Raw genomic sequence first — 15,793 nt, 5'->3', positions numbered from 1 at the left:
AAGATGAACCAAACTCATATCACAGTTCCTGCCTTTGTGGAGTCAGCATTTTAGTTGAAACAAAATGGGGAAAACAAAGAATTCCTACACCAAAAATATAAAATATTGACCTATTAGATAACATGATGAAGGCGTGGAAGGAGACGTACATGCAGCTATGATGAGGGGTATTAGAGAAATGATGAACAAACTAAGCAATAGGAAGATCAGTGTTTTATTGGGGTGACAGAAAGAAAGGGGTTGACATACCAAAATGAAACATGCACTGGCGACTGTGGGCGAGAAAGCCCAACCTGAAAATTGGACAAGTGCAGCCAAGTATCCAGGGAGTAGGTTCCGGTGGTGACTAATTTAGGCTGGCTGATAATGGACCTGGTGGGCCGCATTAAGGATTTGAACCCTTGTAGCAGCACAGTATACTAGTTAGTTGGGCAGTTGGGGTGGAGCTTGAAATAAACTGTAAACCATACAGTACACCCCTAATGACTGATGTGTAGTCTCCAGGCATACCTGATCAGAAGAAGAGGTGGGATGGGGAAAGTGTGTTGTATTTTCTCAAGCTGTATTTTTAGGCTGAATCTTCACTTAGCCCTTTGATGTTACACATTAAGCAATGATTCATACACAGATAAGCACAGTTCCAAATAGGGAAGCTTGCTGAGTCATTGAAACAGCTTGCTCTAAATTAAAGATAAAAGATTCTTACCTTGGATTATAAACCAAGAAGCATAAACCAAAGTTTGTTTGTCCCCCCCCCCTACTAATGTATGCCCAGTGTCTACTTCCTAATAGTTGCTTAAATACATAAAGATGTAGGGACTGGGAATGTAGCTCATGGGAGACACTTGCCTGGCATTCACAAAAGCCCTAAGTTCTCTCCCCAATACCACCCCTGGAAAAAGACTTCCCATAGAAAAATTGGGAATGTAGCTCAGTGGTAGAGTGCTTGCTTAACATGTGAAAGGCCCTGGGTTTGATCCCTAGCACCAAGAAAAATGAATAAATAAATAGCTCAAAAACATTAGAGTAATGTTTTAATCAGCTTTGCTTCGCTGTGACAATACCTGACAAAAACAACTTAGAGGAGGAAATGTTTATTAGAGAACAATATTATTTGGGACTTGTGGGGAAGCTGCTCAATTATATAGTGGGGTCAGGAAGCATAAAGGGGGAAAGAAGCCACAAGGAAAGTGAACCCTTTTATGGTACACACCCAGTGACCCATCTCCTCCAGCCATGGCCCCACTCTACATTTACCACCCAGTACATTCCAACTAGGATGAACTGATTAGGTTACAGCCACCACAATCCAATCATTTAACCTCTGAACATTCCTTCATTAACACAGGAGCTTTGGGGGGACACTTCATATCCAAGCCATAACAGATGAATGGAAGCAAGTATTCTTTAGCTCTTTAGTTTTTCTTTTGAGTTAATACTTCCATGTTTAATGTGATATTTCTCCTTTGTTTGAAGTGATTATTTTAAAAAGTTGCAGTCTGTCTTTTAACAAATCTTCAGAATTCACTGTGGATTTTTTTTTTTTTGTTTTGTTTGTATTTTCATCTTGCCTTCAACAATTGTCCTCTCCCTCATTCTCTTTAGGAACTAATTTTATGAGTAGCACATTTCTTATACTAATTTGAACTTGAAAAAAACCCAAGGTCAGCAGGGCAAGACCTACATGCAGTGTGCATTCTGAAAAACTATTATAATTTTCAATATGGGGAACATTTTATGTAAACTATCAAATGTGTAGTCTGGGATCATACCACTCTGAATGTGCCTGATCTCATTTAAACTACAAAATGTTTACCTTATATAATTATGATTTTGAATCTACATTGAACTTCTCAAATGAAGGAGATTGTTTATACATATTGATAGTACACTTTATGGTAATAATTTTATCACTTCCAACAGAGAAATGGCAGATGATATCACACACATTCCTTTGGAATTATGGGCACTTTACATGAAGAGTCAAGAGACAATTTTAAATCTCAGTGTTCTAGTATTCTACAGAGTTGATTTCTCTCTACTTAGTTTGAGACTGTTGTTTTATAGTGAATATTAAAACTCTTACACTGAAAAAAATGTGGATTGAAATTTAATAATTGCTTTTTGGCTACTCTCCCCCTTTTCTCAATGTAAAAGTAAGTTTTTTTGTTATAAACGAAGCAACAAGAAAGAAACTTTTGACGTTACCACCATAAGAAGCAACCATGCCTATAGAAGGAGGAAAAACGGATATGGAGAGGATTGGCCTCTTCAGTGAAATGGAATATATTACTGTTGGTGATAAATATGTGTCACCATTTAATCGTAAGTGTATTGGGTACTCTTTATGGGCAAATTAGTGATCATTACCTAAATTTTTAAATTAAACATTTAATTTAACTTAAAAATGATATTTTAATGATCTGTATTTTAAAGTGTTGAGCTCTAAAGTTGACTAACTTGTGACATTGCAATAGTTATGAGAGAACTTAATTTATAAGAATGGGAAGCTCATTTTATTGGGCTACCTTGTCCTCATTTATTGTCGTCATAGGTGATTTTACTTCTTTCTAAGTGTGCTATCCATTATCACTTTCCTGGAAAGTGAAATGCTGTATGAATAGCTGAGGGGATTTTTAGGAAAATCATAATAGAAAGACTTAAAATAAATATACACTTTTAATATCTCATTTAAACATTTGGATGTCCAGTGACTTCTGTGTGACAAAAAAGAATACACAGATATGTACCATTTCAACAATGATTGTTAAATAAAAAAACAAGATTGGGAACAGTGTATTTATTATGTTAAATATTAAAATGAAACTATTCACTCAAACATGTCTGGACATTCTCTGGAAGACAAAATTAATATCACTGCCTGTTCCACTGGAGAGGAACTTCATGGACAAGTACAGGAAGAAAATTTATTGTGGGGCTGTTTATACTATCAAATTTGAAACTATTTGAAAATGTTACCTTTTCAAAATTTAAATTAAAAAATCAGTGATGAAAATTTATATTTCAATAAAATATGAATTTTATTTATATTTATATTTCAACTTGAAATAAGGGTTGTATGCACTTCAACAAGTTCTTTATATTTTGGAAAGACTTCCTAAATTAAGCCCTCTTATGACCAAATTATTAAAGATCTAAATATTTGCAAATGCAGCCTTCAAAAAATTTGTGCTAGTATTTCAATTGTAGAAATGCTACAATTTTTTAATTGACTCATAATAGTTATACATAATGTCAAGATTCATTTTGACATAATTGTAAATGGGTGGACTATAAATTGCTTCAATTCAGTCCCCAGTACTTATCCTTACCCTCCCCTCCTCCATCCCTCTCCCCCTGTTCCCTTTCTTCTACTCTACTCATCTATTTATGTTTTTAAAAATATTAATGTTTTGTGGATATACATAGTGAATATATACATATTCACTGTAGTTTTCATATATTTACATTAAAAAGTTAGGTCATATTCATTCCACTGTTTTTCCCTTATTCTCTCCCTACTCCTCATTCCCCTTCTTCATCTCCCCTGATCTTTTATTTTGATGAAATTCCTACCATTTCTTTTTTCTCTTTCTCTCTCTTCCCCTCCCCCCTTCCTCCTTTTACCCTTATTTTAGAATAGCTTCTTCATATCAGAGACAACATTTGACCTTTGACTTTCTGTGTCTGGCTTATTTCACTTGCATTATAGTCTCCAGTTCCATTCATTTACCAGCAAATGATGTAAATTCATTTTTTTCATGACTGAGTAATACTTTGTTCATCTGTTGAAGGGCTCCTAGGTTGGTTCCATAGTCTAGCTATTATGAATTGTGCTGCTATAAACATTGATGTGAAATGCCACAAAAATCTGTTCAATAGGTAGACATTTGAGTTGTTTCTTGTTTTTAATTATTAAGAATGAAACTACTGTGAACATTTTTGTTCATATTTTTTAGAGGACATTAGCTCTCATTGTCTTGAGCATATACCAGCCTTCTCTTCAACCTCCACACATGCTCTTATTGACATTACATACAAGCACACAAACAGTTTCCTAGTATGTAGCCAGAGGAACATTGGGTAAAATAACTATTAAGTCTCTTCCAGTTCCAGAATTCACAGTGTATCACAAGGATCATGTTCAACATTTTAATGGAATCCTCTCAGGTCTTAATGTCAATATAGTCATTAACACAGAGCTTTCAGTTAAAATTTTAAACAACATTTATTTTAGAGCTCAAACCCAGAATTGGCACAAATCACATTTGGAAGCTTTTCTGTTTTCTCCATGTTCTTAATTACTAGTCAGCTCAAATTTATAGTATGGCTAATTTATTTTTAAAGGACCCTTTAATGAGGCTGCAAGCAAAAATAGACAGATTCTACCTGGGGGAACCAAAGAAATGTCAAATCTCCAGGCAGGTTATTTTGATCCCCAATTTGCAAGGATTTTTGAAGGTGAAGGCTATGTAAATCTAAATCAAGTGAGAAGACGGCATATGATGGAAGAAGCCAAAAAAAATCTTGCCAAAGCCTTTCTCCCAAGTAGTGGAGATAAAAAACCGTAAGTGTTTTGGGAGGTGGGGGAGGGGGGAATTTTAAATATATCTCTTGCATCTTTATCTCTTTCATCTAAAGAAAATGTTTATTTTTCTATAGGACTTACTTATGGAAAATTAATTTTTAAGAAATATTTATTCTTAAGCTTTAGTTGGACACAATATCTTTATTTTAAATTTAGGTGGTGCTGAGGATCTAATCCAGTGCCTCTTGCATGCTAGGCGAGCACTCTACCCCTGAGCCATAACCCCAGTCCAGGAAGATTAATTTTTTAAGTAGGATTTTTTGGATGGTTTATTTTAGGTGGAAACAACTATATTGGATGATTTAGATAATTTAAAATATAATCTCATTATCATAGTAATTTTTTATTATGTCACTGTTCTCTATGTATTTAGACAATAAAAGCCATTAAATAATGAAAATAATTTGTTCAAAAACCTTGCAAAAGTCAGGTGGGGTAAGAATTGCCCTGAGTTGTTCTATTTTTTTTTTTGACTATTTTTTTCTGTTGTTAAAAAACTTTTAAAAAGTATAAATAAAAAATGTGCATGGGAGAAATGCTCTTTTGAAAAAAAATAATTTATCAAAGATATATTATTTATGGGGCCAGGATTGTGGCTCAGTGGTAGAGCGTTCACCTAGCACGGGCGGGACCCGGGTTCGATTCTCAGCACCACATAAAAATAAAGGCATTGTGTTGTGTCCATCTACAAAAAAAAAAAAAAAAAAAAAGATTCTCTTTCTCTCTCTTTCTCTCTTTAAAAAAAAGATATATTATTTTTAAATTGCTATGAAGATACACTCATGGAGATTAATAAAATTTTAATTTTGAACACTTATCAATGTGAAAGCATATTTTTTTCTTACTATGAGATCACATTACCTTACTAAGTAAGACCATGTATGTTATACTATGTCTCAATTCAAAATAGATGGTAGGTATGAATTGATAAAACTTAACTTTGTGCTTCATTGCTGTATTTTCTTTTTTCCTTTTACTGATGCATTATAATTATACATAAGAGTGGAATTTGTTATATTCATACGTGCACAGTATAATTTGATCCGTTTCATTCCCCAGTACCTCCCCTTTCCCTCTCCTCCCTCCCCATCTTCTTCTTCTATTCTACTGTTCTCCCTTTTATTGGTTTTTTAATTTGCTGATTTTTCTTGAGAACAGTGAAGCTCTACTTCTATAACTTAGTCATCCTTCTAATTCTAACAGATAATCTTGTCTTCTCAGCCAAAATTATTGTCTTTATTAAGAGTGGGGGATTTCTTCTTTGCTGTAGTCATTAAGTTTCTTCTTTTTTAACCTTTTCTCCTTTTCACACTTAGACTTGAATATTATTACTATTTAAAATTACCACTGTTTCGTAGACTTATTCATTTCTCCTTAGATATAAATTTTAAAAAGTGTTATTTTTCTTTGTAGCTATTTCATTCCTTTTTTCGTGTAATATATATATTATTTTTTAAATAAGTTTTTCCTGATTTTCAGTCTTTTTTTTCCCACTTGTGATCGACATGAACCCAGGTGGTAATAATTGAGAATTTTGCTACCTTGATACATTAGTTCATAACATGCTTATATTGATTTGCCAGCCAAGAAATAACAATTATATGATAATAGACTAGCTTCTCTTTATTTTAAAGCTTATAAATATGTGAAAAAATCTCTAATTTAGTGACATACAAAAAGTATTTCTTTTTTTTATATCTTTATTTTTATGTGGTGCTGAGGATTGAACCCAGTGCCTCACATGTTCAAGGCAAATGCTCTGCCACTAAGCCACAACCCCAGTCTGACAAAAAGTATTTCTAGAAAGAGAAATTGGTAGCATAAGAAGCCCTCATATAGGCATTTATTCAAAACCAAATTATGGAACCATAGGCATATTTTTATCTTCATGATTATTTTATCAATCTCTCTGCTGGACTTTAAAAATATTTTATTTTTGAATTAGCATGTGTTAATTATACATATTAATTTGGTTCAGCATGATATTGCAACACATGTCTACATCATGTATGAATCAAATCCAGCCTTCCTCTATCCACTCTCCTCCAGATTATAGGCATTTAATAAATTCTGAATGTAGTGACTTACATTGTTGGCATTACATCACATTCTAGTTAAATTATGCTTTTCATTAATTGTCCTTTTCTCTGCAATATCACTGCTCTACTTCCTTATTGTATTTTAGAATGTATGACATATGTTCATAAGGAAGGATTAATGAAAATAAGTAATCTCTCTTAATTGGAACCTTTATTTGTAGGCTGGAGATCATGAATAATCAATGTTTATGTTTTTCTGATTTTTGAAATTTAAACATGAATGCATAGTGTCATCTTCTTATAACAATGTTCCATTTTCTGATGATTACAATTTGTTTACTTCAATGATAACTCATTAGCAGTAGTTATCCTTTTGATTGTGCAAAATTTAAAGAAAACATTTGTGAAAATAATAAAGGGCTGAGCAATAAATAGTTGGATTAGCTATTGTGTGCCTAGAAAAAATCTAACATTAAAATTGAAGAAAAGATTGGTTAATTTTTTTCCTACAGTAATAAGTGTAAACCAAAAAGAAAAAAGAAATTAACACCAAAATTCCATAAGATTCACTTTATCATCAGCAGTGAAACATAGTTTCAAATATGTAGTTTTGAAAGTGTATTTTTAAAGGAGTGGATGATCAAAAGACATTCACCATTTGTTAGCTAACTTGCGTTAAGGTGCCTAGAGATTTGTGTAATTTCTGAATGGATGGGGATTATTCTAACTAAAGATTGTGAAATTGTATTTATGGAACATTTGAAATAAATATAAAAATGTTAAATCATATCTTGGAATTTATAACCTTGAAAATGAGGAAAATCAAGTTAAATACTAAAAAACTTGATTTTTTTTCTTACTGGAGTTACTCAAGCACGTATTTTCCTCCTTTTTCAATATTTTAAAAAATTATACAAAAATACATGTAACATTAAGTTAGCCATTTTAACCTCTTCCTTTTAAAAAATAACTGTATTTAAGATGTGGACTGGGAAGCTACTATGGAACAATAGGTGGTCCAGTCCCATCCTTCAGTGCACAGGCCAAACCCAGGGAACAATATATGCCACCAGGAAAGAATTTATACACAAACCCAGGAAAGAAAGGAACCGGATATGGGTAAGATATTTTTAATGTTTTCATATCATGTTTTAAAATTTAATAAACTTTCTGAACCCTGAAGTCACCATTACTTATTTCCCTTCCTTAGCTATGCAAATATTACAATAGGTAAACAGTTTTCACACTCTTCTGATTTATATGATGCAGCAAGACAAAATTTTAAGGTAAAATAACCTATTTTTAATTTTTCAACCCTTCTTTTATTTGGTTGACTTTGGGAATTTACTTGTTATCTAATTAAGTTTTGTTCTGTTCTATTTGTATAATTGGGACAATAGCAGACATGTTTATCGATTATAATAATCTTACCTTTTTGATATGAGATTTCCACATCTTCCTGTAGATAGATCCTCCCAGCTCTTGCCAGGATGAATTTTATTTCCTGCTGTAGTGGATCATGCCTGTCTTACATTTCTGTCTCAGCTAGCTGGGAGACATGTTGACTTGGCCTGATCGACGATTATGTTCTGCTTTAAGGGAAGAGTCATATCCTATCTCTTAGCCATATTCCCATCCCACACTAATGTCTTGTGTGTGAGAAAGTAATGGTAATTCTTTTGGGGTGAGTGTATAGGAAGGAGGAGTGATGGGGTGATGGGAGAAAGGGGAGAGTAGAGAATGGATGAATAGCTATAGGAGAGAGTGAAAGGATCTGAGAAAACTGCATACTGAATTAAATGGCAGAAGTAAAAACTAAAACATCCTGGCATAATATCTTTTACATTTACTTTACACAATATTTTACATATAACAAAATATTTAGTTATGTGGGGAGCATTTACATATGCTTAAATCTTAACTCTTATAAATTTTAGAACAAGATCATCATTTTTTTTTTTTTTTTTGGTACTAGGGATTAACCCATGGGCAATTTGCCATTGAGTTACATTCCCAACTCTTTAAAAAGTTTTAAGAATCTTTAGACAGGGTCTCACTAAGTTGTTTAGGGCCTTGCCAAGTTGCTGAGACTGACCTTAAACTTGCTTGTCTCCACTACTCAAACCACTAAGAATCATAGACATGCACCACCTTGCCTGGCATAATTTAAAAGTATCAGGGTAATTTAAAGAAAGCTGGTAGTGAAAAGTCAAGTTAGTTTGTACTTAAAACAGATATGGCCATCTCTTTGTTAGTTTTTTTTTTCCAGCATGCAGTCTTCAATAATTTTGCTGTGCTGATTTTAATTGGTGACTAAGAATTAGAATAGTGGCCAGTTTTGCAAAGGGGCATGTCCAAATCCAGGGAAAGTTTTTAATTAAGTTGGATAGAACATTTTGTCATTTGAAAATAAGCAGCTCTGTTTGTGTGATGGATTATGCAGTTTATATAAAATTGTATGTAAACTACTTTTCATCTGTAGAAATAATAATGCATACATACTACCTAATACTTACAATGTACTTTTATCAGAGGCTCAGTAAGTTGTCTTTCATCCTAAGCTTTTCATTTTCAGAATTTATTACATATGTCAGATATTTTGTGTACCTGGATTTCCTAAAGTAATTTCTGAAGGTAATTGGAAGAATGTATTTGTTTTTTCTTTTAGTATTTTAAGAGATTACTCCATTGCGTTTTTGCTTGAATTATTTATGATGAGAAATCTGCTGTTATGCTCATGTATGTTCATTTGTATATACTATGTCTTTTCTGTGGCTACTTAAAAAAAATCACTCACATAAGCAATTTGATTATCATGTGCTTTGGGGTTTTCTTTCACACTTCTTTTGCTTGGGGCTTATTAAATTTTTGGATAGTTACTTTAAAAATCAGATTTAAAATATTTTCAGCCAATCTTTCTTCAGCTTTTTTTTTTCTAATCCCTTTTCTTTTTCCTCTCAGAGATTCCAATTACATGTGTTTTAGGTCTCTTGAAACTGTCCACAGATTACCAATGCCCTATTCACTTTTTAAAAATGTTCTTTGATTTCTTCTCTATAGTTCACTTTGTTAGTTTCTATTGCTTATATCTTCAAGATAATTAATATATTCTAAATTTCCAGTCTGCTGTTAATGCTATCCAGTGTATTTTTAAATATCAGAATTGTGGTTTTGTGTTGTAGAAGGGTTTTTTAATTCTTTAATTTTTTTTTTATTTTAGAAGTTTGATTTGAATGTTTTTAATATCTTACCTCTCTCAATTTAATTTGGGAGGCATATGGAATATAGTTATAATTAATTACTATTTTAATGCCCTTCCCTGATAATTCTAATATCTCTGTCAGTTCTGAATTTATTTTGAGCAATTGGTTTTTCTTCTCAGGATGGGTCATTTTTTTCCACTTTGCATTACTAGCACTTTTTGAGTGGATGTCAAGCATGGGGAATTTTACCTTGTTGAATATTGTATATTTTTGTATTATAAATTTTCTCGAGTTTTGCTCTGGGATGCAGATATATTACTTAAAAACAGTTTGATATTTTCAAGTCTTGCTTTTAAGATTTGTTAGATGGGGACTGGAGCAGTGCTCAATCTAGGGGTAATTATTATCCACTGTTGAGGCAAGGTCTTTTGATGTACTCTATCCCAGTGCTCTGTGAATTGTAAAGTTTTTTTTTTTTTTAATAACTAGTGGGAAACAGTACTTTGTGAGAACCACACACTCTTATCTCTAATTCTTCCAGGTGATCTTTTTCTCGTATATGCTTAGCACAGTACTCAACTGACTATTCTAGGTCAGAAGATGGTAAAACAAATACAATAGTCTCATAAAAAGTGGTCATACTCTAATAAGTAAAAAGGTGTTCATTAAAACATTGCCTTATAACATCATGCTCAGAATCACTTAGGTTACCTGTTAAAATTGCAGATTAGTGGGGTCATACAACAGACTTATGTAACAGAAATCTTTGAAGGAAGAGCTTGGTAATTTCTAACTTAAATATATTACCAAGTGATTCCCATGAAAGCTAAACTTTCAGAAACACTACTCCAAAGAATATATGGAATAGTTAAATTGTCAGTACTACTGTTGAGATATGGAAGAGGGCAGGGCAGATTATCGAAAACTGGTAGACTGGAGAAAGGAAGAGGACACACAAGAGGAGGAGTGAAAAAATTCTTAAAGAAATATAATGAGGTTCCTGGTAGTGACAATTAGTCTTCTCTCATATGACAATTTTAGATCTTATTCAAATGTTTTCAGTTTAGATAGTTGACTGATGAAATATCAGATTTCATATTTGTAAAAAGTGAAAAAAAATATTCACTTCATAGTTGTCTTTTAAAATTTTTATATCACAGCACGATTTGTTTGACACTTTATTAAAAGCTAGCCATATTTATAACTTGGTATTGTCCCATAGAAAAGATTGCAGCATAAGGGGAAAAATAAATCCTCTGATTTGTTTGAATACTAGGTAGCTAAAGATATTGTAACATAAAAATATTATATTCTTTAGTCTTAGAAATAAAAGCTGACATTTATTGAGGGCCTACAATGTGCCAGCTGCTTTATTTATTTATTTTATTAAAATTTTTATTTGGTATTGGGAATGAACACAGGGGTGCCTAACCACTGAGCTATAGCCCTGATCCTTTAACTTCTGTATTTTGAGAACAGGGTCTCATTAAGTTGCTTAAGGCCTGGTTAAGTTGATGAGGCTGACCTTGAACTTGTGATCCTCCTACCTCAGCGTACACCCAGCAGTATACATTAAAGAATCTACATATTTATGTTAAAATTTAAGAGGAGATTTGTCTTCACATTATTTCCAACTTGCATGGTATATGCTATGTAATTTCAAATTCTTTAATTTACAGAAAGAAAATGAAGAGCACCATCGGTTACTGAAGGGGGCACCTTTCAAGTTAAATCTTTACCCAAGGGACTATTTTGACACTAATCCTTATTTTACTGAAAAACCTTTACCTCCAATTAAAAAAGAAGAGAAGAAAGAATCACTTTTAAGTCCTTTTAAGCCCTCTTCTCCTGGTAAAAAGGTAAGTTAAAAGTTTCAGAATGAAAAAAAAAAAGCATTATAAATAGCCTGTTGCTGTAAATTGTTTTATTACTCATCAATACAATAAGCTTTTCTTTCTATGGATGCCAAGAATCATGAAAGCCTAATTTTCCAAAATTATATAAAAACATGGCTAAGGTATGTAATGAAGATCTTGTAATAAAGTAGTTACTAATCATTTCAAATATATTTGGACTTACAGTGAGTTTTCCAAGTAGCTCTCAACACCTTAGACCTGGGTTTTTTCAAAACCATAAAATTTCCAAGTCATCTTTTTAGTTTTTAAAATGGTGATTAAAATGAACTACCTCCCTACTATAGATATTTATAATCAGTGAGAGTAAAAATTTTAAAATGCTCTGACAAATTATAAACCTTAGTTTTCTTTTGTCCTTTTTCCTTCTGTGAATTGCCTGTTCATTTTCTTTTTTTTTTTAAATTGTTTTTTAGTTATACATGACAATAGAATGTGTTTTGACATAAATCCTTCCCATTTTTGGGGTTGTACATGATGTTGCCTGTTCATTTGCCTGTGAACTTTCTGTAAGGGTGTTTGTGCTTTCCATATTGACTCAAGATCTTTTCATACAGTAAGGATATATCCTTTTTTCATTTGTGGTGAAAGTAATTTTTCTACTCTATTAGATCTTTTGACTTTGGTTATGTTATTTTGTGCCATTTAGAAATTGAATAAATTTATCAATCCTTTCTGGTGAAGTTTTATGTCATTTTCAGAATGGATTTGTTTTTTTACCATTGGTATTAGAATAATGTGCCTTATTTTTTTTTCTGCTAGCCTTATCAGATTCAATTTTATCAGATGTATGTTGAATTTTATCAAATGGTGTAATATTACGTCATTTTTTTCTCTTTTTTACTAGTTATAAGGTGAATAATATATATATTATAAATATATTTCTGTAATGAATCTGATTTGGTGACATATTAACCTTTAAACATAGTACTATATTTAATTTGCCTTTATTTTATGAAATGCCAACATTTGTGTGTGTGTGTATGTGTGTGTGTGTATATATGTGGTGCTCTGTATCGAACCCAGAGCCTGGTCCATGCTAGGCAAGTGCTCAGTCTGCACTGTGTGTGTGCCGAGTGCCTTGTTTATTTTGGTATAAGTAGATGCTAGCATCTTAAAATACTTGGGGAGATTTCCTTCCTTTACGTCATGTTCTGTAACAGTTTAAATATTACCATCAATTTCCATTCCTCAGAGACTTGAAAGAATTCACAGGGGAAGTACAGAGGTTGCTCTTTGTCACCTTTCTCAGTTCTTACATTGTATCTGTTTTCTATAGGGTTTCTATCTCTTCTTGGTCAATTCTGATCATTTATACTTTCTTAAAAAATTATTTAAATCAAGTTTTCAAATTTAAAAATTTACTATATTACTATATGAAAAATTTACATTACTATATGAAAAGATCTTTAAAAAACTATTTAAGTCAAAATTTCAAATTTCAAATCAAGTTTCAAATTAATACAGAAGTTTACAAAATATTATTTTATATATTTTTATATTCCTCATAGGCATGGATTTACCCTATTTTTAAATTCTTATTTCTAATATTGCTTCATATGTTTAGTTCATTCTTTAAAGAACCATTTGGTAGGTTTAATTACCATATATATTTTCCTATTTATAATTTATTCATTTAAATTTTTTAAAATTTATTTTCAAGTTAATTTATTTTATTTTCCTTAAGTTTTCTTATTATTATTCAAAATAATCTATGTAATCTCAGTCTGGAAAACTTGCAAAACTATAAGCATGTCTTTCAAATCAATTAAATTTTCATGTGTATTTTGGCTTAATTAAATGGATTATTATAACTAGAATTTTCTTAATGACTATGTAATCCTGTCAAATCCATTTAAAAAGTGAAAGCAAATATTTGTCTGTTGTATAGGTAGAATAACACTTTGTCTTACTCTAGAATACAAGAAAAGTATAAAGTGGATCACATTTTCCTCTCACCTTCTATTTCTATGTGTTGTTCATTTTTTGAGGGAGCTGTCTACTGTCTGCCTGCTGATTAGCACACACATGTTAATTCCAGACTTCCTATTCCCTTCTCTATCAAAATATATGCTGGGTCTCATTTCCTCAGTAATAGACTCACCCTAACGAGGCAATAGCTTGATGAAACTCTCACTAGCATTAATGCTTAGTAACATCTGAGAATAGTACCTTACTATAATTTTTTTGTTTTTATGGAGAAATTTTGGAATATAATGTTTTAGCCTTATAGAATTGGTGGTAGCGAGACCTTTTACTGGTATTTGAATTAAACAAAAAGATAACTTCTTTAAATGTAAAACTAACTTCATAGATTACAAAGTATCTATTAACTTATTCACTTCCTAATTTTTAAAAAGTATTTTATAAAATCACATTAAATGGGCTCATTTTTATTTGTAGCCTGGTGGAATGAAAGCAGGAACATTTGAACCTTACCCATCACATTCTACTGACCCTTATATGCTTAAACCAGGAAAGGAGGTTTCCAAAAAAGATGATAAGGTTTTTCATCCCCCAAGTGGACCAAAAAGCAGACCAATTGAAAGTATAATGAGTTTGAATGTCAAAAGGTAGGAATATCTTATATTTAGCCTAAGAGTCAAAAAATATTTTCAAATTTTAGACTTCAAAATATTTATGTGTACACTTTTAAAAATTAAAATTTGAGTGACTTTAGAAATCTAAGCACCTTCAATATACCTGTCTTCCCTTGTAAAAAGCACTTTGTCTCTAGTTATTTAAAACTACTTGGTATTTATACTTTAACAGAATACACTATCATTGGCTATTTCTTAAAGGGAATTTCTCAGTATTTGTGAGGAATTGTTTTTCTTTTTCTTTTTTGAGACAGGGTCTCCTTAAGTTTCTTAGAGCCTTACTAAACTGCTGAGGCTACCCTTGAATATGTGATCCTCCTGCCTCAGCTTTCTGAGTGGCTGGGATTACTGGCATGTGCCACCATGCCCTGCTAATTGTGAGGAATAAGAGTTCTGCCCCTAGCTTTGAAATAACCTTCTCTGCAAACAGGAAATATTCTGGTTGATTAAAAATGCATATATAATACTTATGTACTTATAATACTTATATTTGTCTGTTTAGTAGCTTTGACTTTATTGAAATCTGATTTTACATTATTACAAATATCCCACATCTAGTTTTAGCTTCTTTTCTCCTAATTTTAAAATGAATAAACCTTTGGACAATAAGAGTTAAAATTTGTTACATAATTGTTTCTCCTGTTAAATTATGTTGTCTAAATTTATCTGACTTTAATAAAAGATAAGTTTTCTAAGTTTGTGAGACAAATTTTGTTTCTGGATCATTAATATGTCATCAAACATATTAGTGTAAATTTTTAATGTAAAAATTTTATGGAAAATGTGGATATATTTTCTGCATCTATAAAATTAAATGTGCCTTTATTTTTCAATTTTAGGGCACTCAATATGAAGAACTACAAGACTGCTTCATTACAATCCTATTAGCAACTGCAAGACACGTAACTTTCTAAATCCTTACTACCAGTAACTTGTCATTAAGAGCTAATTATTTGAAAAAATGCAAAATGAAAAGTGTGTTGAACAGATAGCTCGAGCCTTGAAAAGAAATTTAACCTCCAACTCCAATATTCTTCCTGATTTTGTACTACTACTTAATAAATAGTTTTTGCTAATAATTTAACATGTGATTTCTGACTTATGTTTTAGATTTGTGTTCCTAAGCAGAGTATAATGCTGAAAAATGTTATGAAATCTTTAAATGTAGTCTATTACTTGGAATCTTAAAATTTCACAGTTGAGGTCAGGAACAGAGAAGGCTGGAGGAGTAGACTGTACAACACAAATTCTTAACTTGCTTCTTCTTCTCAGAGTGTTGAAAAACTGTACTGATAGTTATCCAACTGTCATAGCCTACCATTAACACTCTAAACAAAGAAACATTTAGATCCATTTATATTGCACAATTTATATATGTATACATTATAGTGAGACATATGTTTCAACTCATGGTGTCATATCTTTTATTTGTAACTTAGGTAGAACATCA

The 15,793-nt window shown here is 31.7% G+C and overlaps 1 protein-coding gene across 2 annotated transcripts; it reads left to right on the top strand.

The window, feature by feature from the left end:
• Positions 1 to 2,225: 2,225 nt before the first annotated feature.
• CFAP96 (cilia and flagella associated protein 96) lies at positions 2,226 to 15,231 on the top strand (the record flags this gene model as incomplete). 2 transcript variants are annotated; one of them, XM_081269828.1, is made up of 7 exons in its annotated part: positions 2,226 to 2,325; positions 4,348 to 4,567; positions 7,609 to 7,746; positions 7,838 to 7,913; positions 11,510 to 11,689; positions 14,147 to 14,316; positions 15,183 to 15,231. In XM_081269828.1, the coding sequence occupies 7 exons, from the start codon at positions 2,226 to 2,228 to the stop codon at positions 15,229 to 15,231; spliced, it is 933 nt and encodes a 310-aa protein (XP_081125954.1). The 2 variants fall into 2 exon arrangements, with proteins under 2 accessions (XP_081125954.1, XP_081125955.1); XM_081269829.1 differs by lacking the exons at positions 4,348 to 4,567; positions 7,838 to 7,913 and having other exon boundaries at positions 2,308 to 2,325.
• Between the last annotated feature and the right edge of the window lie 562 nt (positions 15,232 to 15,793).

The sequence above is a fragment of the Spermophilus citellus genome, assembly GCF_964194105.1.
Source record: "Spermophilus citellus genome assembly, chromosome: 16".
Taxonomy (NCBI): domain Eukaryota; kingdom Metazoa; phylum Chordata; class Mammalia; order Rodentia; family Sciuridae; genus Spermophilus; species Spermophilus citellus.
This window is presented reverse-complemented; position numbering and strand designations above follow the sequence as displayed.